The sequence below is a fragment of the Chrysochloris asiatica genome, unplaced genomic scaffold, assembly GCF_000296735.1.
Source record: "Chrysochloris asiatica unplaced genomic scaffold, ChrAsi1.0 scaffold00057, whole genome shotgun sequence".
NCBI lineage: Eukaryota > Metazoa > Chordata > Mammalia > Afrosoricida > Chrysochloridae > Chrysochloris > Chrysochloris asiatica.
Genome location: NW_006408575.1, coordinates 11314609 through 11338479, shown reverse-complemented (window position 1 = coordinate 11338479; position 23871 = coordinate 11314609). Strand labels below are relative to the sequence as shown.

The 23871-nt window shown below is 43.0% G+C and overlaps 1 protein-coding gene across 2 annotated transcripts in view; it reads right to left on the bottom strand.

The window, feature by feature from the left end:
• The window catches only part of GALNT10 (UDP-N-acetyl-alpha-D-galactosamine:polypeptide N-acetylgalactosaminyltransferase 10 (GalNAc-T10)), a 323413-nt gene that overhangs the window by 104911 nt on the left and 194631 nt on the right, over positions 1-23871 (bottom strand). For both annotated transcript variants that reach the window (XM_006863909.1, XM_006863910.1), the window contains one exon: positions 9655-9821. In XM_006863909.1, coding sequence (XP_006863971.1) covers positions 9655-9821 — 167 coding nt within the window. The remainder of the gene's footprint in view (positions 1-9654; positions 9822-23871) is intronic.

The window sequence follows — 23871 nt, the reverse complement described above, 5'->3', positions numbered from 1 at the left end:
CAAATATCATAACAAAATATGCAAAGATCTGGAGTCAGAGAACCAAAAAGGAAGAACATGCTTGTCTCAAGCTGGGGGAACTGAAAAAAAAATTCAAGCCTTGACTTTCGTTATTGAAAGATTCTCTGGGCAAATTACTGAATGATGCAGAAAGCATCAAAAGAAAATGAAAGGAATACACAGAGTCACGTACCAAAAGGAAATGGTTAATGTTCCACTGTTTCAAGAGGTAGCAGCATATGATCAAGAGCCAGGGATACTGAAGGAGGAAGTCCAAGGTGCATTGAAGGAATTGGCAAAGAACAAGGCACCAGGAATTGATGGAATACAAATTGAAATCATTCAAGAAAGTGAGGTGGCACAGGAGGAACTCACACATCTATGCCAAGAAATTAGGAAGACAGCTATCTGGCCAACGGATTGGAAGAGATCCGTATTTGTGCCCATTCCAAAGAGAAGTGATCCAATGGAGTGTGGAAATCATTGGACAATCTCTTTGATATCCCATGCGAGTAAAGTTTTGCTAAAGGTAATACAGAAACAGCTGAAAGCATACATTGACAGAGAACTTCCAGAGGTTCAAGCTGGATTCAGAAGAGGCCATGGAACGAGAGAGATATTGCTGATGTCCGATGGATCTTGGCTGAAAGCAGAGACAATCAGAAAGAGGTTTACCTGTGCTTCATTGACTATGAAAAGGCTTTCGATTGTGTGGATCATGACAAGCTATGGACAACATTGAGAAGTATGAGTATTCCAGAACACTTAATTATGCTCATGAGGAATCTGTTTATGGACAAAGAGGCAGTTGTTTGTACAGAACATGGGATCACTGAATGTTTTAAAATTAAGAAAGGTGTGCGACAGGGTTGTATTCTTTCACCATACTTTTTAAAACTGTATGCTGAGTAAATAATCTGAGAAGCTGGGTTCTATGAAGAAAAACGTGGCATTAGGATTGGAGGAACGTTGCTTGCTGAAAGTGAAGAGGACTTTAAAATATTTACTGATGAAGATCAAAGAGCATAGCCTTCGGTATGGATTACAATCCAATGTAAAGAAAACAAAAATCCTTACCACTGGACCAATAAACAATATTCTTATCAATGGAGAAAAGATTGAAGTTGTCAAGGACTTTATTCTTCTAGGATCCACTATCAACACTCATGGAAGCAGCAGTCAAGAAATCAAAGGATGTTTTGCATTAGGCAAATCTGCTGGACAAGACCTTTTTTAAAAGTGTTGAAGAGCAAATATGTCAGCTTGAGGACGAAGGTGAGCCTGACCCAAGCAATGGTATTTTCAATAACCTCGCATGCACACAAAAGCTCATTGTAAATAAGGAAGACCATAGAAGAATTGACACATTTGAGTTATGGTGTTGGAGGAGAATATTGAAAGTACCATGGGCTGCCAAAATAACAAACAGATCTGTGTTGGAAGAAGTGTAGCCAGAGTGCTCCTTGGAGGCCAGGACAGCCAAATTTCATCTCTCATACTTTGGACGTATTGTCAGGAGGGACCAGTTGCTGGAGAAGAATATCATGTTTGATAAGGTGGAGGGTCAGAGAAAAAGAGGAAGACCCCCAGCGAGATGGACTGGCCGGGTGGCAGCATCGATGGACTCAAGCATAGAAACAATAGTAAGTTTGGCCCAGGATTGGGCAGTGTTTCATTCTGCTGTGCATACAATCGTATCGAGTCGGTATCGACTCAATGGCACCTAACAACAATATCAGTGTGGTGGTGCTGGAGGCAACCTATGATGTAGGAGAAATGACAAGGAAAGGAGATAGATAAATCGATACCTGCTGTTGAGTCGACTCTGACCTTACATACAACAGAGTGACACACTGCTCCTTCCTGCATCATCCTCATGAATGCTGACACGTTCCAGTCCACTGCTACAGCGAATGCACTATTCCGCCTCACCTCTACTTCTCCAGACATGATGTTGTCCTCCAGTGACTGATTCCTCCTGATGACATATCCGAAGCAGAGGTGGACTTCCAGGCCTTTCTTTCTTGTCTGTCTTAGTCTGGAAGCTCTGCTGAAACCTGTCCACCGTAGGTAACCCTGCTGGTATTTGAAATACTGTTGACACAGCTTCCAGCATCACAGCAATATGCAAACCACCACAGTATGGAGTGGCAGAGGAAAGGAGAAGTAGATGCCTACTGGGAAGTGTCAAGAGTAGACTGCTGGAATGCAAAGTAGGGTAGCAAAAATTCAATCTCCTTGGTGTTGGTCATCACCAGTGGTGGTGGTGTGAGTATGCAGATCATAGTTATTGAGGCCACAGTAGACACAGTGCTTCTGACCCTGGCCTGACTAGGATGTGTCCATGCATCTCAAGTTCTAATCACTGCCAACAACCTATCAACAGCTTGCAAACATCTACTTCAGAACTTCCTTTTTGGGAGCAATCCCTTGCATAGATTTTTGTTTGTTTGGTGGTGGGGAGCTGAGTTGGGGAAAGTGCTGACAGTGAAATCACACCAAAGCCTTTCAGTTCTGTATCTTGTCATTCCAGGTAGCCCATAGGTCATCCAAAGGCAATCACCCTCTCCTTATGCTATTATTCTAGAAAACCAACACTGTTTGAAAATCGGGAAGGCATGCGGAAGAAAAGAACCAACAAAGTACTCTGTTTTTTTTTTCTATTAAAGATATAGCACCCAGGCAGTGTGACTTGGAGGCAGATCAGTGGCCGGTGCCCTCATCTCTCTCCCCCACAAGTGTCAAAGCACCTCCATGTCCTCTTAATCCTCAAGCAAAGCTCACCATTTAAAGCGTTTCTGGAGGCCTGGTACATTCTGCAGTGTTCTATTTGTAAGCAGGGTCAGGATTATTCCCGTGTCAGTGTCTGCCTCCATTCTACACTCTAGTTTCCGATGCTGCCCGCAGAAAGCTCTGGATCTTATTTTGAGGATTCATCTGTTCCACTTTTGTCTCCTATCCAGGTCTTGACCCTTTGCTGAATTACAATTACTGCCCTGAGGATCCCAAGGGGGACTCATTTCAGAGGAAAATGCCTCCTGCTAGGCAGTGCTAATCTAGCTGATAGCTGTTGTTGTTAAGTGCTGTCAAGTCAGTTCTGACCCACAGCAACCCTGTACATAGGGTTTCTGAGGAGTGGCTGGTGAGTTTGAACCACCAACCTTGCCATTCAAATTGGCTTTGCAGTCCAGCGCATTAGCCCACAGTTAGCATCTATGAATTTCAACTCTGAGAGTGACATATCAGCAAATGTGACCCAGAGAAATCTGTCTTTTTATGATCACCCTATTTGCCGTACTTTCAGGAGTCCTGGTGTGACATTGTGGGTTAATACGTTAGACTGCAAAGTCGGTTTGAACAGCAAGGTCAGTGGCTCAAGCTCACCTGCCGCTCTTCAGAAACCCTATTACACAGGGTCGCTATGGGTTGGAAACTTGATGGCACTTAACAACAACACTTGTACTTTAGACAGGTCTCTCTATAATTCAGAGTCTTAGTGTAGTACTGTGGGATAAAGCACTGGACAGAAAGGTTGGTTTGAACCACAAAGTCGGTGGTTCAAACTCGCCAATGGCTCCTTGGAAACCCTATACAGAATTACTATGAGTTGGAATGAACTCGATGACATTTGACTCTACAATTCTGAAACTGTTTCCCTCAAATCTCTTTAAAAAATAAATAAATAAATAACAGAAACACTGCTAAATTGTCTTCCAAAGCCACACTGAGAATTACTTCTTGAAACAAAAATAATGATTGCTTTGCTGGAAAAAAAAATACAGGTTGCAAAATTTGAGAGCTAAGGCACGACCTGCAAGGCATGAGCTAAGAGTTATTGAGGCCTGGTGTTTGATGAGTGTAGGAGATGGGGCCAGCAGTCATTGGGTATGGGTTCTCATTCTCTTCTGTGAAATGGGACAGTATTTATTTTCATCTCAATATTAATAGGAATTGGGGATGGTACCACATTGGGTTAATGCTTTGCTCTCTGCAGAAATGCATGTGGTTGGAGAATGCCATTCTTGTAAAATTTATCTTTTTCTTTGTTAAGATTGTTGTAGTCTCTCTCTTTTGTGGGGGGCAGGGTAGAAGAGGAAAAGAGAGAGTGTCATGTTTTTTATCTCTGGTACTGAATACCACACTGAAGAGGTACAAACCACTGGAGTCCAAGCCTGGCTATGTATGATAATGAGCTTTTTGTAACAAGAAGTTTGCTCTTCAGTACAATAGAAAAGTAATTTATTGAGAGGTGCCCTTGGAGACAGAAAGGAGGGGTACAGGCTGTAGATGCTGTACTCAGCAGTGGAGATGTACAGGAGCACATGTGCAGTGGACGCCCAGAGAGAAGGTACAGCCTCTCCTCTGAAGCCAGCAAGCTGTGTGCTCAGGCCTCGGCCTTCCTATCTGTAAAATCAACAGGCTATGCTACGTCTGTGGCTACCACACATTCTTTCCAATAACTTTCAGCACTAAGTACAGACCATAATAGGCGAGGTGCTGAGCCTTCCTGTGAGGTTTTTGCCACCCCTCGAGAGCACCCTGAGGCATGCCCTGGGGCTCACTGATCCAAAAACCACTGGCCAAGAAGATCTCAAAATTAATTTTCTTACTGAACAAGGAGAAATGTCTCCTTCTAATCTGAAATGCTTGTTTCTATTGCTTTGATTATCCTACCTCTGAAGTACAAATGTGTGATGTTCAGAGAAGGATCCTGCTGAGGGACCCCTAGGCAGCTGATGCTTTAGAAACAGAGGTTACAGGGGACCTGAGTCTGAAGCACCAATATGGAGGCCAGTCCCTGCCACTGTGGGAATGGCTGTGTCTCCCATAACTGCATCTAGATCGCCGGCTGAAGGTGACCCTGCTGCTAGTGATGATTTTGTATGTGTGTGAATGTAGCTGCCACATATTCCCTTATTCCTTCCTTGTCTCCATTCATTCACTAATTCACTCATTATTCAGTCATTCACTAATTCCACAAACATTTATTAGACACCTAGTTCTAGACCAGAAATAGTCTAGTAGGGAAGACTGACCAGGAATAGGTCACCAAATAGTCATGCTTTCTCAGCAGAAAATAGTTAACAGTGGCAGTGGTGAGGGATCTAACTGCAGATGGCAGGAGAGGAGCCAGCCAGCTATATGTGAAGAGCTGGGAAGAAGATAACCAGGCAGAGGGAACAGCATGAGAAAACCACATGAAGACGACCTAGTGGTAGGACAGGGCTTGGTGGGTTAAGGACAAAGGTGTCTGCTGTAGTCAGTACACAGAGGGAGAGAGTAGTCTTCACCTCTAAGACCCTCAAGAAAGAACACAGCAGGGTACGTGCTCAGATGAGGCAGCCCATTCGGTGGCCCTGACAGAGCAGAGGCTGCATATGTGGCAGCACAGCACGTAGAAATCAATTAGGCATTTGGACAATCTCAGTTTTTCCCTTTCTACTGCCTGGCTAGAAGCCCTTGGTCTGCGGGTGGCAAGTGCTAACTGGGCTGAGGTTGAGGATGGGAAAGGGGACTTGGAAAAGAAAGCAGAGAAAGGGAGAAGTGGGCCATTGCAGAAATGGGTCCTGGGCTTCTGCTGCTTACAAGCAGTTAAGTGGCTTTCAGTGTGCTACCTACTAGCTGCATGACCCTGTGCAAATCCCTTAACCCCAGGCTTCAAACTGAGATTCAGAGGCTCCATGGCTCCCCTCAGAGAGCATTGTCAAGAATAAATGAGCCTGGTACCCTGAACTTGACCCCTAAATGGTGGCTGCCAAAAGAGATGGGTGAAGGGATGAGGAGGCAATTTAGGTCAAGGAAGGATGAGACAAGAACATGTTGATTTAGTGCTTTGCCATTTGCAAAGCTCATTCACTAGCAGAGAGGGGTAGACGATTCCTGCACCCCTAAGCCTGCACATTCACCCCCGCCTCCTTCCTCCTGCAAACCAAATATTTATCAAAACAAACAAACAAAGACTGCAACAACTTAAAATATTTATAACGATTACTATGTGTCAGGCGTGGTTCTTGAGCACTAACCATATGTTAATTCTTTTAATAAACAGTCAGTCACCTCAGAGATAGGTTCAATTGCAATCCCATTTTATAAGTGAGAGAACTCAAGCACAGAAAGGATAAGTGAATGGGTCAAAGTCACACAACTTGTAAGTGAACAACTTACTGACTAGAGCTCCAGAGACAGTCCCTGCCGTCAGAGAGGTCACGCTTCACTTCATGGACATAAATAAATCTAACAGAATGCGCTAGATGCGATAGTAACCAGGGCCAGAGTACGAAGGAAGCAGAGGAAATGAGCTCTGATTGTCCATTTATCAAACATGTATTAAGCACTGTGGTGCAATAAAATTATTTTATGTAACTTTTCTAGCCATGGTCTTGTAATTACCACAATATGACTGACTGGTCTACCATTTTGCAAGGGATTTATTGTGTAAGTACCTTAAAGTCCACCCAATGGGAATGAGCTCCTTGTGGCCCAACTAGGCCATCTGTTGGTTTTGTCATCCTGCTAGGCTTACCTAAAAGTCAGTCCCACACAGCTTCAGGGGTACTTCACACTCATCAAGAACAGTCTGGAGTGGAGTGCATCTTTGGGACCTGGTGTCCCTGCACTGAGAACATCTTAGACCCAGAAGAAACAGCTGTCAGACTAAGGCTGGAGAGAGGTGGCTGTGGTGCACTGACTGGCCCAGAGAGAGCGGACTGAGTGTCTTGGGGCAATGAGGATTGCTGGCAGAGCTAGGTGCGCTGTGCAAGCAGAGAATTGTAACACTTGTCTGAATGGAGCAGAAGCCTGAAAGGACCCCATGGAGCGGTTGCATGCCTCCCTCATGGGCAGTATGATAGGACAAACTTGGGTCCTTGGCATGCTGGGTAACATGGCAGCAGCTAGAGGCAACTGTGACGTGAGGCTACCACAGAGTACCTGCCCAGTGATGTAAGAATGGACATGGGTGATGGGGGGAAGGGCAATTAGTTCCTCAAAGACTATAACCTTCATAAATGGATTACACCTCAACATAAAGAAAACAGAAATCCTCACACTTGTACTAATAAGCAAAACATGGAGAAAAGATTCAAGTTGTCAAAGATTTCATTTTACTTAGATCCACAATCCATGCCCATGGAAGTTGCAGTCAAGAAATCAAATGAAGCATTGCACTGGGCAAATCCACTACACAAGACTTCTTTAAAATATTAAAAAGCAAAGATGTCACCTTGAGGACTAAGGTGTGGCTGACACAAGCCAGTATATGCTCACTCATTTCATACGTTGGCAAATGCTGGACAATGAATAAGGAAGACCAAAGAATAACTGATGCTTTTCTATTATGGTACTGACAAAGAATATTGAATATACCATGGACTACTAGAGGAAGGAAAAAAATCTCTCTGGAAAGAAGTACAACCCAAATGTTCTTTAGAATGGTTAAGAAGGTAAGACTTGGTCTCACATATTTTGGACATGTTATCAGGAGGAGCCAGTCCCTGGAGAAAGACACCATGTTTGGCAAAGGGTCAGTGAAAAAGGAGACAGACAGACATAGTGACACAAACAGACACAGTGGATATAACAATGAGCTCTACCATGGTGCAGGACCGGGCAGTGTTTCACTCTGTTGTATACAGAGTCATTAAGAGTCAGAACTGACTCGATGGCACCTAACAACAACAAAGCATGTCCCTCTTGAGAATCTGTTGGTATTGTTTATTGCTTGCTATAAATAATAATAATGACTTGTATTTTGCCAATGGAGTCTAATCTATCTAACCTAATTACAGATGAGCATAACACTCATGGGACAGTTGGGGCCAATGGGTGTACATGCCTCATTCCTAGCAGTCTCATGGCTGCCTGGAAGTTTGACATGTAGCTTGTCCACATGTGCAGTGCAGACAGAGAGAGAGGCAAACAAGCATCTACTATATGCATAAAGGAATCCCTGGGTGGTATAAATAGAGACAGCAACTACACTGAGCTGCTCATTGAAAGGAGGGAGGTTGGAGTCTATCCAGAGGTACCTCAGAAGAAAGGCCTCAGAAAAAATGAGCCACTGAAAACCCCATGGAGCACAGTTGTATTCTGACACACATGGAGTCATCATGAGTTGACACTGAGTTGAAGGAAGCTGGGAATCAGTGGTAAGAAAAACAGAGGTAGTCTTTGCCTTGGAACTTAAAGTCCAGTAGAAGAGACACACAGTGAGTCAACATTAGTAGAAATAAAGTATTTTAATTCCATCTGTTCTAAGTATTAGGAAGGAAAATAATGGGTGCTGGAGAATGCGTCTATACTAAGGGTTGTTGTTGTTGTCAAGTGCCATCAAGTTGATTCCAACTCATAGCAACTCTGTACAGGGTTTCCAAGGAGTAGCTGATGGATTTGAACAACCAACCTTGTGGTATGCATCCAGGGCTTATCCTATAGCACCACACCAGAGAAGACTTTATAGTGGTGGTATGAAATGAGCTAAATATGTAAGCGTATGTATACATATGTGCACACACACACATAAGAGACTTCTGTACTGAAGACATGTAATTAAGAGTGCAGGATTAAAATGGGGCAACAGGCAGGTGAGTTGGTGCTAAAGCTGTCAGCTTTAATTCTTCGGGAGTGCACTTGGGCTCTCTCTCCTCACTGCTTATTAGTGCCTTGGCAAGAAGGTAAGCAGAGGGAAGGGTTTCTCATGATTTTGCTTTGACTGGCAAAGACTTCAGTGCAAAAACTAGTCTGAGACCATTGGCTGGAGCACAACCTATTTTTGGATTATCTTTTTTGGTCTCATCTCTATGCCTCATACCCAAGACTGAGAATGGTTCCACAGGTGAAACTTAAAACTAAGAGACTGCAGTGTGCACTCAGGGTGAAGATCACACTCCTGAGACCAGGCATTCGTGGTTGGTAGCCATGCCACCACTTTAGAGCAATGAGAACAGGACATAGGCACTTAACCTCTGAGCCTCAATTTCCTCATGTGTAAAATAGCATGGCAGATACCACATGTGTAAAACAGCATGGCAGATGCCAGAGGTGGGCACACTTGACACCTGCTCCTCCTCTCTTTCCTGCCTCTACTAAAAAAGCCCCAAGACAAAACACTTACATTCCTAACCTGGCTTGCAGAGAAGGGTGGCCCGATGTTAGCTCTCTGGCCACAAGTCTTTTCTAAATCAAAAGGCAAAGTCTCAAGTGGGGAGGTTTTGTGCCTTTTGCTCGTCTTCCTGTCTGAAAGGCAGACTTTCCAGAGGCACAGCAGCCATTCTGCAGCCAGAGGATGAAGAAGGAGAAAGAGAGAAGCAGTCTGGCTATTTGATGACAGTCTTCTAGTCCTGTACCTCTTGTCATACAAAAGACACCAAGCAAACCCCTTACTTGTTTGAGCTACACTCTCATTTTCCAATTCAGGTGATACAAATGGGCTAGAAATGGAACCGACTTCATAGGTTGTGAGGATTAAATGAGATGTGTGTACGGCACAAAGTCTGCCTGTGACCTGGCACATAGCAAGCAGGCATTCCGTCAACACATGGTCCATATGTTGATGGCAGTGAAGAAAGAGGAGGAGAACGGAAAGCCTGTCTGGTGATCTTTGGTGAGCCACTGGACAGAGTGCAGGGGCGGGAAGCTGGGTGGTGTGGGTCCTACCTCGATCACTGAAGTCATCCACCAGCACGATCTCCGCCACCAGCTCAGGAGGTGAGCGGTTCAGCACACTGTGCACGGTGCGAAGCAGGGAGGACCAGCCCTCGTTGTGGAAGGGGATGATGATGCTCGTGTTGGGGAGCGTCTCCAGGTAGCGTTTGCTGTTGCAGCTAGAGGGAGACACAGGGGAAGAGAGGACAGGTTCAGCTCTCTGCTTGCCAAGAGACCTTGAACTGAGGTTCAACTAATGGCACGCTCTTTCCAGTCTTTAGGGAAAGAGTGAAAGCTGAAACAGCCCAGTCACTTCAGAACGCTTTCTTCTACTTAGCACCCTTGAGTCCTACTGGAACTCCAGCCCCTGCACAGGGCTGTGTATAAAAGATCCCCCACTTCCCACTCCACATTGTATGTGAGCAGTTACAAGGCCAGCACTGGAGGAGCAGACAGAGGTTTTGTTTAAGTCTCCTTTGTGATAAACACTATGCCCATCCTCATGTTTTCAACGTACAGGGACAGCCTTCAGTATTCAGTAATACTCAGGCCTTTCTCCCAAGCCTGCACACATTCCTCCCCAAAGTAAAAGACATGATTTGTTCCCTTGGCAAGTTGAGAAGAAAGCACTGGGTTTCCTGGGCTCTGCCTGCAGAGAGTACCTTTTCTTCATTGCTTCCAAGCATGTGGTAAGCTGGGGTAAGAGTCCCTGCCTCTGTGGGGAAGGACTGCAGTTAGTTGTATGTTTAGTGTGAACCACAATATCATACCCCAAAGAATTAACACAGTTCCTTAATATCACCAAATGTCTAGTTTAAATTTTCTTGATCCTCGTATGTGTTTTCACAGTTGGTTTAAATCAGGATCAAAACAAGACCCATATACTACATTTGACTGGTATGTCTCCTAAGTCTCGTTTACCTATAAGTTGTGCCCCCCCCACCCTCACCCCCACTCCTGTACCTCGTAATCTTTTTTCTTTTACAATTTATTTGTTGAGAAACTGGGTTATTTGTCCTAAATGGTTCCCCATAGTCTGCATTTTGTTGCTTGCAACTCTGTGATGTCTTTTAACATGCTTCTCTGCTCACCTTCACCCCTTCTCTCTGACCTGATTCAATGAGAAATTCTGGCAATCTCTTCCTAGGGGGTGGTGTGTGCAGCCCTTAGGAGACATGTGCAGTCTTTCTTTTTCTGATGCTGCTGTATGCTGTCAAATCCATTTGGACTCACAGTGACCCTATAAGACAGAGGAAAACTGCTTCATGGTGTTTCCTGGGCTGTAATCTTTATAGGAGCAGATCACGACATCTTTTTTCCCTTAAAGCTATTTGGTGGTTTTGAACTGCCGATCTTCCAACAAGCAGTTGAATGTTTAGCAGTTGTGCTACCAGGTCTCCTTTTATGATATTGCTGCTGTCGTTAATGCCTTTGATTTGGTTATGACTTACAGTGACACTGTACAGGGTCCCCAAGGAGCAACTGGTGGGTTTGAACAGCTGACCTTATGGTTAGCAGGTCAGTGTTTATTCTACAGTGCTCCAACAAATTCAGTTCAGGAGATAGTAAGCAAGCCCATTTGGTGACACCTGGTAGCATAGTGGTTACCAATTGGGCTGCTAATCTCACGGTCAGCAGTTCGAAACTACCAGCTGCTCTGCGGGAGAAAGATGAGGCTATCTGCTCACGTAAAGATTTACAGCCTCAGAAACCCTGTACGGGGTCGCTATGAGTCAGAACCAACTCCATGGCACATCACAACAACAAACCTGGTGTGGTGCTGTAGGAAAAGCACTGGACTGGTAACTGCAAGGCTGGCAGTTCAAACTCACCAGTCACTTTTCAGAAACCCTAAACAGGGTCGATATGAGTTGGAACTGACTCAACAGCACACAACAACAAACCATTTTACAGAAATAAAGCTTGTATCTTGCTTACACATTCAAGTGGGGCAGAATTTCTAAAATACTGATTCTAAAAACGTTCCTAGACCAGCAGCATCAGCCTTACCTGGGAAATGCAAATTCTCTGCCCTACCTCAGACCTCCTAAACCAGAAGCTCTCAGGGAGGGACCCAGCAATCTGTAGCTGAACAAGTCCTCCAGGTGATTCTTAGGCCCACTTAAGAACGTATTACAACATTTATATTCATAAATGGTTGAGACTGGATTCCCTGGGATATATTCTAAGGTGAAGATTGTGCATAGATGGGCCATTGAAGAGTACTCTGAAGAGATACATCTGTAAGAAACTGAGACAGGCCGGCTGAGCATGGGAAAAACTCACCCACATGTGGTGCATTTGAGGCCTCAGCTGACTTTACTGGGAGCTCTGGAGCTAAGATGGCCCTTCTGATGTTCCAGATTGAGATAAGGGGATCTGGCCTTTATGAGTATCCCAGCAAGAACTAGTCATTAGGAGGGAGCATAACCTTGAGAAAGGCAGTTTCCTGCTACCAAGGGCAATTCCCAATGAAGCACAGCTTATACGCCCAACAACTGGGCATGAGTGCATTGGTTAGAGAGGGGATCTGGGCACAGCAGCGTCTTTTTTTGTTTATCACAACATTCACATTCACCCTACATGAAAGGCATTAGTTTCTCCATTTAATATATGAGGAAACAGGCATAGAGAGGTGGAAGAAACTTGTCCTAAGTTGTTGTTAAGTGCTGTTGAGCCAGTTCTGTCTCATAGCAACCCTGTATAGGGTTTCCAATGAGCGGATTGTGGGTTTGAAATGCCAACCTTGTGGTTAACCTACCAGTGCTTATCTTACAGTGCCACACCAGGACTTCAACTAGAAACCAGTAGAAGCAGGATTTGAGTCTGTGTAGTCTGGGCCCTGAGTCACTATGCAGACACCAGGGGATCACTTTCAAATCTGAAGTCTCACAATAGCCCCACCATGTAGCATCCTACAGAAGACACTGAGACTCAAGGCAGGGAGGGCTCTACCCAGTAGGGAGGGTATAAGCAGCACTGGTAAAGTACTTGATAAGGCACAAGCTTTGTGGGGCAGCAGGTTCTTGGAATGAGGGTGTAGGGACATCATTCAGCCTACCACACCTGGTTCCTGGCTGGAGACAAAAGGTGGACCATTTCTCAAGTAAAGCTCACGGCAATCCGGTGAGCATGAAACAAAACTGAGGGAGCTCATACAGGTGAAGGAATCTGCCAAGGATCATGGAGCACTCAATGACAATGCTCCCCTCTGTGTCTTTGTCCTTCCTGCCACTATACACATACTTCAACTGACTGCCTGGGTGGCTTCTTCTCATACCTCCACAGCCCAGCTTAAACACTGCCTCCTCAGAGAAGTCTTCTCAGAGCCCCTTCCCCACAGTCTAAAATCAGCCCCTCTTGATACTCTATTTCAGGGACATGGTCTGCATGCCAGATCTGGCAGCCTGTTTTTGTATAAAAGCTAAAATAGCTTTCACGTTGTTGAAGATTTGTAAAAACAAACCAAAATGAAAACAAAAAAGAGTGTGCAACAGAGACCCTATGGGCCACCAAAGCCTAATATTTACTTTCTGGCAGTTTTCAGAGAAAGTTTGCTGACCTCTTGCTTGCTGAAAGAGGACTTGAGATACTTACTGAAGATCAAAGACTACACACAGTCTTCAGTATGGATTGTACCTCAATGTAAAGAAACTGAAAATCCTCACAATTGGACCAATAAATAATATAAATGCCTTTGAAGATGGAGGAAGGAGGTCACCAGCCAAGGAATGTGGATGGCCTCTAAAAGCTGGGAACAACCAATCCTTAGCGGACAGCCGGAATTCCAGTTTTACAGCAGCAAAGCAGGAATTCAGTTCTACTGCCACAGGGAACTGAACTCTGCCAACAACCAAAATGAACAAAGAAATGAATCCTTCCCCAGAGCAGCAGACAGGCACACAGCCCTTCTGACACCTTGATTCTAGTTTGATGAGGCCCATACTGGACTTTAAGAAAATACGTGTTGTTTGAAGCTGCTAAATGAATAGTCACTGTGCTCCACTGTTCAACTGTTGAAACGAGCCAGGATTTCTCTGTGTTGCGTAGTGATTATGAGTTGGGCTGCTAACCTCAAGGTCAGTAGTTTGAAACTACCAGTCATTCCGTGGGAGAAAGCTTTGTGCTCCCATAAAGATTCCCAGCCTCGGAAACCCTATGTAGGGTTTCTTTGAGGCAAAACCAACTCCATGTCACGTAACCACCCACAACAACTTTTAAATATATCAAAAAGTGAAGTGGCTGAATGGACGGAGAGAGACTTGGATAGCTATGAGCTAAAATAAAGAGGGGTAGTTCACTGTGGATGCTAGATGGTGGGAACATGGGTGTTCGCTGTACAATTCTTGAAACTTGGCTGAATATTCACAAAGAAATGTGGGGTAAGTGGGAAGGCGCCCATGGGCTCCTTAGTCTGAAGTTCTATGCCAGGGGCTCCGGAGGACGCAGTGGGGGACAGACGATGGCCCTCACCCTCAGGCCTGACCCCCGAGACATAGCCTTTCTAGTCCCAGCAGTAATGAACAAGTGGGGTCTCTGGTGATAAACTTCTCCCCAGCTGTGTGAACAGGCCTCCCCAGTACTCTTGTCAGGCCACATCTGAAGGGCATGTCAGTATCTTTCCCTTAGGATCTTACAGACTTCTCTCATGTCCCCTCTAGTGTTTCTATCTTGCTGGACTCTTTTTATCTAGTCTCCCTGCAGCCCTCCTCTGTCCCCACATCTCTGTTCCTTTGATCATATCTCAGCTAGCCTTCTCTGGGAATCTTCTCCAACTTCATTATGTAGGCATTCACAAATAAATGAAAGTACCTTGTCTTAAAAAAATCCCTTTCCCTGAACTCTTGCAGTCAAGAAAGACAGGCGGTATCTAGTTTTCAACAAAAGTTCCTGCTTTCCATCCAGTTTCGTAAGAGGTTCATTCAATTGAAGCCAGGTTTGGGTCTAGGGGGAGGGAGCTGTAATAAATTGCCTGGATTCTATGCAGTAAAATACAATATAGCTATTACCCAGTAGAGAGCCTCTCTTACACCCCAGAGCAGGGCTCCACAGCCAGCCATACACAAACACCATTATGCATTGAGGGAAACAGACAATGTCACATTAGACTAAATTCACTTCTAATTTAATCCAATCATGGAATTAGATTATTCAGGACTCAAAAAAAAAAAAAAAAAAAAAAAAAAAGGTTTAGCTTGCATCACAGCCCTGAATTTAAAAATAAAAAATTGTTTTTTTTTTTGTCTACTCTCTTTTCCTCCCTCCATCCACATCCATCCATTCATTCATTAAGTAAACACATACTGCACTTCAACTTTTAGCATGAGCACTAGTCATCAGTTGGGTCCTGGGTTAGTAGAATGTATTTGTTTAAATACAAAAATTGTGTGACATATTCAAATGAATCTCTCTAGTATCTAGTAGGGAGTCTGGGAGGAAAACAGCTCCATAGACCTGCCCGTGGATCCCCTCCAGGTGGGGCAGCCCTGCACACCTTCCATCCCCACTGCTAAGTCTCAGAATACAGCAGACAAGTGCCTAGGGATGGCAGGGAGGAAAGTAAATGGCCATCGCCCTCCCCAGTGGCACCCATACCTTCACAGCCCCATTTAAAGCCTATCTGCATGTTGTGTCTTGCAGTCTCCAGAATGGATGGGGGAATGTGTCCAATTCTTTTGTGTATAATAAACAAGAGACCCATCCTTTTGCCATGTTTTCAAACAACAGTCACAGAATTGGAGATATTACGGTACTGATCCTAATGTAGAGGCTGGAGTTGGCTTGGTCCACCACAGTGGACCAATATCAGGAATAACCCTACCTCCTCATGGCTTATCATGCCTGATAGTTCACACAGTATTTTCCCCTTCTCTCTCCTGTGAGCCAGAATACACCCTCCAGTGGAAGGTGAACCAGGAGGGCCAACCCCCTTTTCCACATGAGGAAAACGAAGCCCAGGAGGGCAAGTGATATGGATTCAGGATTCAAACACAGGAATAATGTATCTAAAAGACCATTTATGCTATTTTTCTTGATGACAAAGGTAGCAATGGCTCAGTGCACAAAGTCTGGAAAATACTAGACTTGACCAACTGTCATCAAGCCAACTCCAACTCGCAGTAACACCATGCGTGTCACAGTAAAACTGTGCTCTACAGCGTTTCAGAAACTGCTTTTTCAGTATTTTGCCAGACCCTTTCTTCCAGGGAGTCTCTGGGCAGACTAGAATCTTCAACCTTCCAGTTAGCTGCCAAGTACATTAACTGCTGTGCCATAGAGAAAACAGGGCAGCTATAGCAAACACCCTGCCTGATGCTGACAGCTGGGGATAAGCTCTGTCAAATATTTAGAATGTGTTTTCCTCTATGCTCTTCTTTGCACAGGTATGTGATTCTACAACATGACAGACAGCTGGCCCAGATGGTGCCAAGTCTGCGTGGGTTCCCAGATGTAGCACTATCTCCTGAGAAGCTTGGGAAAGTCCCTCGAGGGGCAGAATGGGGCAAGGTGATGCTCCGGTAGAGGATCAAAGCAGTGATACTAAAAGGTGTCCAGCAACATGATATCAATCTTGAAGCCCCTTTGGTTCATTGTTTCTGGCCCTTGATGGCATGGTAAAAGGAGAGGCATCTGTGGTATTTAGAATCTTACAACTAAGATCAGGGTAGAAGACAGCGTAGACCTTGTCCAAACACTTTCATTGGTACTCACTTCACAGTCTGGGAAGATCCAACCCTGACTGGGCAAAAGTGAGTTAAAAATGCACAACAAGGGGACAAAAAGGCTTGGCTGTGGATATCTGCTGACACACTGTTTGAAATAGTAAAAGGAATAGAACAAAATGTGAACATCCATCAGTGGAGAACGATTAAATAAATGATGAAAATTTTAACATACAGAATACTGATATGTCATTTAAAAATAAGGTAGAAGATGACAATGAAGATAAAAATATAAAACTCTTTCAATAAGTCAGACAGTGTTCTAAGCACTTTCTATGCATTTGTTGTTGTTGTTGTTGTTGTTGTTAGGTGCCGTTGAGTCAGTTCCAACTTATAGCAACCCTACGTACACCAAAATGAAAGATGGCACCATCTTCACAGTTACACTATGGTTGAGCCTACCACTGCAGCCATTGTGTGAATTCATCTCATCAAGGGTCTTTTTTTCCACTGATCCTCTATTTTATCATACATGATGTTCTTTTCCAGGGACTGATCCCTTCTGATAAAATATCCAAAGTATGTGAGACAAGTCTTGCCATCCCCACTTCTAAGGAGCATTCTAGCTATTCTCTTCTAAAACAGATTTGTTCATTCTGCTAGCTGTTGCTGTTGTTAAGGGCCGTCAAGTTGGTTCCGATTCATAGCAACTCATAGGGTTTCTGAGGAGCGGCTGGTGAGCTTGACCCACCGACCTTGCAGTTCAAACGGACCTTGCAGTCCAGCGCATTAACCCATAGCACCACACCAGGCAGTCCATGCTACTATATTCACTATTCTTCATCAACACTGTAATTCAAATGCATCAGTTCTTCTTTGGTCTTCCTTATTCATTATCCAGCTTTCATATGCATATGAAGTAACTGAAAATACCATGAGAGGTGGGGAAATGGGGAAAGGAGGACCCTCAAGGAGATGGATTAGCATAGTGGTTGCAACAATGATCTCAAACATAAAGAATGACTGTGAGGATGGCACAGAACTAGGCAGTGTTTCTTTCTGTTGTACGTGAGGTTGCTATGAGTTAGAACTGACTTAACGTCAACTAAAAACAAACATCCTCTGCTTTCAACCAAGGTCCATCTGTCATCAGCAATGATATCATTTGGCCTACGTCCTCTTATGAATTCAGTTGAATTTCTGGCAGTTCCCTAATGTTAAGCAAGCTGTTAAGTGCTTATCCATTTCTGACACCCAGAGATGCTGGTGCATAGATGGGCATGTGTAAATTACAAGAAATCTCTGCTGAGACAACTGGACAAGAGGTCAGCTCTTCTCTTCAGAAACTGAGTAGGAAGATTTAAGCCTGATACTGCTTGAGGCCACCATGTAGAAGGTTGTGTCTTAAATGAGTTGAATTGACTCGATGGCACTTAACAACAATAACAACACAGTAGAAAATAGAGTCAAGGGTTTGAGAGAGTTTTTCATGGCAATACTTGGGGACATGAGTCCATTTATGCCTGAAGCCAAAGCCTACTCCCTGAAGATTGAGTATTTTACAAGTACTAATTCATTTACATTCCCCCAGCCACCCCCTCACCCCCTGCCCAAGTCAATTTGAGTTAGTTTTTTGTCACTTGCAACTATAAGAATTCTGGATAACCTCTAAGCCATTTTCAGTGGAATGAGTATGTTGGACCTAATCAAGATTCCTGAAGGGAAAAGAATATGAAACAGTTTTCAGGAATTACCTCTAAAAAGGGGACAGCCTCCTTATCACTACTTCTAGTAGTGTCAGTATAGTGTTGGAAGTCTTAGCCAGAGATCTAAGGCAAGAAAGGTAAAGTAAAGGCATCCAAATTGGCAAAGAAGAAGTAAAACTCCCTATTTGCAGATTAAATAATCCTATACATAGAAAATCCCAAAGACTCAGCAATAAAATTACTGGAGCTCATTGAAAGATTCAGCAAAGTGGCAGGGTACAAGATCAATATACAAAAATCAGTTGGACTCCTCTACACTAATAAAAACAGCTCTGAAAAGAAAAAGCTCTGAATAGGAAAGCAATACCATGTACAGTAGACACCTAAACAATGGAATACTTAGGAATAATTCTAAACAGAGAAACAAATGACCTATACAAAGAAAACCACATAATGCTTTGTCAAGAAACCAAAAGAGACTCACAAAAATGGAATATGCCATGTTCATGGATTGGAAGGTTAACATTGTGAAAATGTCAACACGACCCAAAGCAATCTGTAAATATAATGCAATCCCAATTCAGACTCCGAAGTTATGCTTCAAAGAGAGGGAAAAACTGACCGCTAACTTTATAAGGAAAGGAAAGAGAACTTGGATAAGTAAAGCATTGCTAAAGAAGAACAAAGTTGGATGTGGATCTCTGGTAGCGTAGTGGTTACGAATCGGGCTGTGAACCGCAAGAACAAAGTTGGAGAATTCTTCCTCCCTAATCTCAAAATCTACTACATTGTCAGAGCAGTCAAAAGAGCTTGGTACTGGTATAATGAATGATGCATGGATCAATGGAACAAAATTGAGAACCCAGAAGTAAATCCACCCACATACAATCAACTGATCTTTGACAAAGGGCCAAAACACATGAAATAAGGAAGAGATAGTCTCTTTAACAAATGATATTGGCAACACTGGAATTCATTTGCAGAAGAATGAAACAAGACCCATATCTTGCACCATATACAAAAAACAAACTCAATGTAGACTAAAGACCTAAATGTAAAACCCAGAACCATAAAGAACAAGAATGAAAAAATAGAGACAAACTTAGACAAACATATACATGGCATAAATACACTGTCAAACATAGCTAAAACCACACAAACAATAGAAGACAAAATAGATGACTGTGACTGCCTAAATATTAGACACTTATGTAGGATCAGCACTGTACTGTGAACCACAAGCCTGGCAGTTCAAACTCACTAGCTGCTCCTTGGAAATCCTACACAACATCACTATGAGTTGGAGACAACTCGATGGTACATAACAACAGCAACACATGTGCATTCAAAAATTTCACCAAAAAAGTAAAAAGAGAGCTCACTGACTGGGAAAATTTTTTTTTGCAATGGCATATCAGACAAGAGATCAATCTCTGAAATTTGTAGAAAAGTATTACACCTCTACAAGAAAAAGACAATCAACCAAATGAAAGAATGGACACAAGACATTAACAGGCACTTCACCAAAAAGGACATTCAGGCAACCAAAAAACATATGTAAAAATGTTCATAATTATTAACCATTTGTTGTTGTTGTTGTTAAGTGCCATTGAGTCGGTTCTGACTCATAGTGACCCTGTATAGGGTTTTAAAGGAGCAACTGGTGAGCTTGAACTGTCGACCTTGCAGTTCAAACCGGTTTGCGGTCTGGTGCATTAACCCACAGCGCCACACCAAGACTCCCAGTAAACATTAGAGAGATGCAAATCAAAACAACAATGAGATACCATTTCAACTCAGCATTAGTAGCAAATTTTATAACAACAGAAAACAACAATGCTGGCGAGGATCTGGAGAGACTGGGACCCTCCTACATTGCTTATTGTTGTTGTTAAGTGCTGTCAAGTTGATATTGACACATAGCGACCCTGTGTAGGGTTTCCAAGGAGCCGCTGGTGAGCTTGAACCGCCGACCTTGCAGTTCAATCGAATTTGCAGTCTGGCACATTAACCCACAGTGCCACACCAGGATTCCTACATTGCTAAGAGGTGAAAATGGTTCAACTACTGTGGAAAACTGTATGGCACTTCCTCTGAAAGTTGGAGAAAGAAATATTGTATGACATAGCAACCCCTGTATTTGGAAAATATCCCTAAGAAATAAGATCAAGTATATATATATATATGCACACCAATGTTTATAGCAGCACTGTTTATAACAGCAAAAAGATGGAAACAGACTAAATGTCCATCAATTGAAGGATGGAACGTAGTGGTTACACATCAGGCTGCCAACCTCAAAGTCAGCAGTTCAAGACTACCAGCGGTTCCACGGGAGAAAGATGAGTCCTGTAAAGATTTACAGCCTCAGAAACCATGTGCAGGGTCGCTATGAGTCAGAACACACTCCACACTTACTGGTCAGAAAGAGACTGGAAGAACCAGAAACTATGACCTCCATCACTGTTCAGTTCTGGAAAATGATCTCACTCATGGCCAAATTTTCAGCCAAGCAGTAGACAGGCATATAGTGGGGACAACAACACTAGTAAGATATGCTCACCATGAAATTGTTGATCATTCAAAATCAAGGGACAACATCTGCTTAGGGACGGAGTTGAGAAAGGATGGAAAGTGGGTGGAATGGAAATGGGAACCACAGGGAGGAAGTGGGATAACTGTTGTTACATGGAAGGGACTGCAATCATATAGATGAAACAATGTGTGATTTGTTGAATATAAAACTGATCATTTTGTTTCTAAACCTTCACTCAATTCACAATTAGAATGGGGGGAGGGCAGCCTCTGTCTTTCACTACAGAGGGAGAACTTTATTTGCTCACTGACTAGGAGAAAATGGCCAAGGATGAAGGTTGCAGTGGGGATAAGAGACAGGAAGGTATGGGAGATTAAGAAAGCCCTTTTGTGTCTGAGCAGTCCCATATTTAACATTCTCTAAAGGATTCTGAGTTACGTTATTGGGGCACAAAGGCAAATCTAATATACTGGCCCTTAAGATGTACCCTTGGAGTTCAATGCTGGAACACTAGAATATAAAAGAAAAGAAAGGAAATCAAAATAAAAGGAAGTAATTTCAAAAACCTTCTCTCAGAGTCAACTTTGAAGCAGAACAATCTAATCACTTAAAAAGGAGCCTTTAGAAAGAACATTTAATTCACTTGCATGGCACCATTCACAGACCAAATTGCAGTCAATTGAACAAGCCCCATATTATATGTGTGTAAGGGAACAAAGGAGTCCTGTTGTATTGCTGTAGGATAAGCACTGGACTGCTAACCACTAGGTCAGTGGCTCAAACCCACCAGTAACTCATCGGAAACCTACACATGGTTGTTATGAGTCAAAACTAACAAGAAGGCATTTAACAACAAGAATAATCCTCCAAGATGAGATCTAACATAATGGAATCACCTCGATGATGAGCTCTGCTATGAGCAGCCAATCAACTGAAAGGAATTTCTCAGGGGTGTGGCCTGTAACACATCTTATCTTCCAAATTAAAAGGAGAGAGAAGCGAGTTGATAAAGCGGCACCTACTACCATGGAGAAAGAAGAGCCAGGAGTGGAATGTGTCCTTTGGACTTGGGGTGACTGCACTGTGAAGCTACTAGATCCAGAGGAACATTGATGTTAAGATGCATGGGGACCTCCTCCAAGGACTGTTGGACCTGTCACAGCAGTTAGATGCTGTCCAGTTAGCAATGATTCATAGTGACCCTACGCATAACAGAATGAAACATTGCTCGGTACTGCAACAACTCACAATCACTGCCACACTTGAGCCCATTGCTGCTGCCACTGTGACAATCCAACTTTTAGGGGGTCTTCCTCTTTTCAGCTGACCCTCTACACTGGAGAACAAGTTTCAGGGTCTCTTCTTACATCCATTTGGTTTTTTTCCTTTCTTATCTTAATGACCTTTTGCTTTCTTGTATGATGTTTTTGATGTCATCCCACAACTCTTCTGGTCTTCACACATTAGTAGCTAATTCATTAAATCTGTTCTTGAGATGATCTCTAAATTCAGGTGCAGTATGTTCAAGGTTAAATTTTGGCTCCTGTGGATTTGTTTTAATTTTTTTCAGCTTCAGCTTGAATTTGAATACAAGCAATTGATGGTCTGTTCCATCGTCTGCCCCTGGCATTATTTTGACTTTCCCACTGATATAGTCAATTTGATTTCTGTGTATTCCATCAGGTGAGGTAAAAGTTTATACTCATCTTTTATGTTGTTTTGAAAAGGTATTTGCAAGGAAGACATCATTGGTCTTGCAAAATTTATTATGTGATCTGCAACATCATTTCTAGCACCAAGGCCATATTTTGCAATGACCAGCCTTTCACCTTCCAATTGCCAGTAATTATCAATACATCTTGATTGCATGTTTCATCAATTTCAGACTGAAGAAGTTGGTAGAATTCTTCAACTTCATCATCACTGGCTTTTAGTGGTTGGTGCATAAATTTGAATAATAGTTGTATTAACTAGTCTTATTTGTAGGTGTATGGATTATTATCCAATTACAGAAAATGTTGTACCTCAAGATATAACTTTAGCCCCTTGAGCCCATAGACAGGGACATAGCCACAAAGGGCTAGAGCTGAGAGTGAAGCATCCAGTTGATATGAAGTGAGGGAAGATACACAAGAACACCCAAACTTGCAGATAGTGCCCATCTAACCAAGCCTCAATGGCTTGATAATGAGAACTTGACTACAAGAAGATTAAAAAAAAAAAAAAAATTTTGATAAAGGAAACGAGGGTAAATTGCTACAATTTGATGAACTTGACCTATACTCAAGGAGGTAGTAACTCTAAATACCAACAGAGTTGGAAGGAGTGTTCACATCAAGTATCCATGCAATCCCCTCTGTACACAGGGTAGATAGGGACGGACAATTTAGACATAGGCTACCTAAAATGAGGGGGCAATTAAGGCACGAAGTGACTGGCTTACAAGGTTTCAAGAGGAAGTTTAAGGGGGGAGAGGGGGAAGAAAAGAGTCTGCATTGAATAGTTTAGATGAATCTGGTTAAAAGAGATGGGGATAAGATTCTTATGATTTAATCATGCGTAACTGTCATCATGACTAATTGCGACTGTCACAATTGTAAACGTAGAAGTGTAGTAACAAAAATGGGGGAGAAGTTAATCTTACAGTTCAGAAACAAAGGACCCTAGGACCATCTAGGAAGAAGAGCACAGGCAGAATGCGAGATCTTATCCAGAGAAGCAGCAACACCAGAGATGGAAGCAGAGATGGGGTCATGGAGAGAGGGAGCAGCTGAGGACTCTAGATTAATGGGAAGACAGGGACTAAAAGCTGGAGGCCAGGAGGCAGACTCATAGAATGTGCCCTTTGGTGGTGTAAATTATTATATATGTCTGAGTGTTTAAAAAAAAAAAAGTTAAAGTGAACAGGGAGAAATACTGTTAACTGATGGTACATGGAGGGGATTATAATCTTTGTAATGAAACAAGCTGTATGATTTGTTGAATGTAAAACTGATGATCTGCCCTGTAAACTTTCACTCAATTCACAATAAAAACTTTTTTTTAAAAAAAGGTATAACTTTAAATCTTCTTTTTGATTATAAATGTGATGACATTCCTCTTCAATTTGTCATTCCCGGCATATTAAACCACATGATTGTCAGATTAAAAGTGGCTAGTACCAGTCCATTTCAGCTCACCTAGGATACCAATGTTTATGTGTTCCATTTCATTTTGTCAACTTCCAATATTTTTAATTCATATAGCAAACATCCCATGCTCCGATTATTAATGAATGTTTACCATTGTTTATCCTCAGCAGTTGTGCTCCACCAGAAAATAAAGG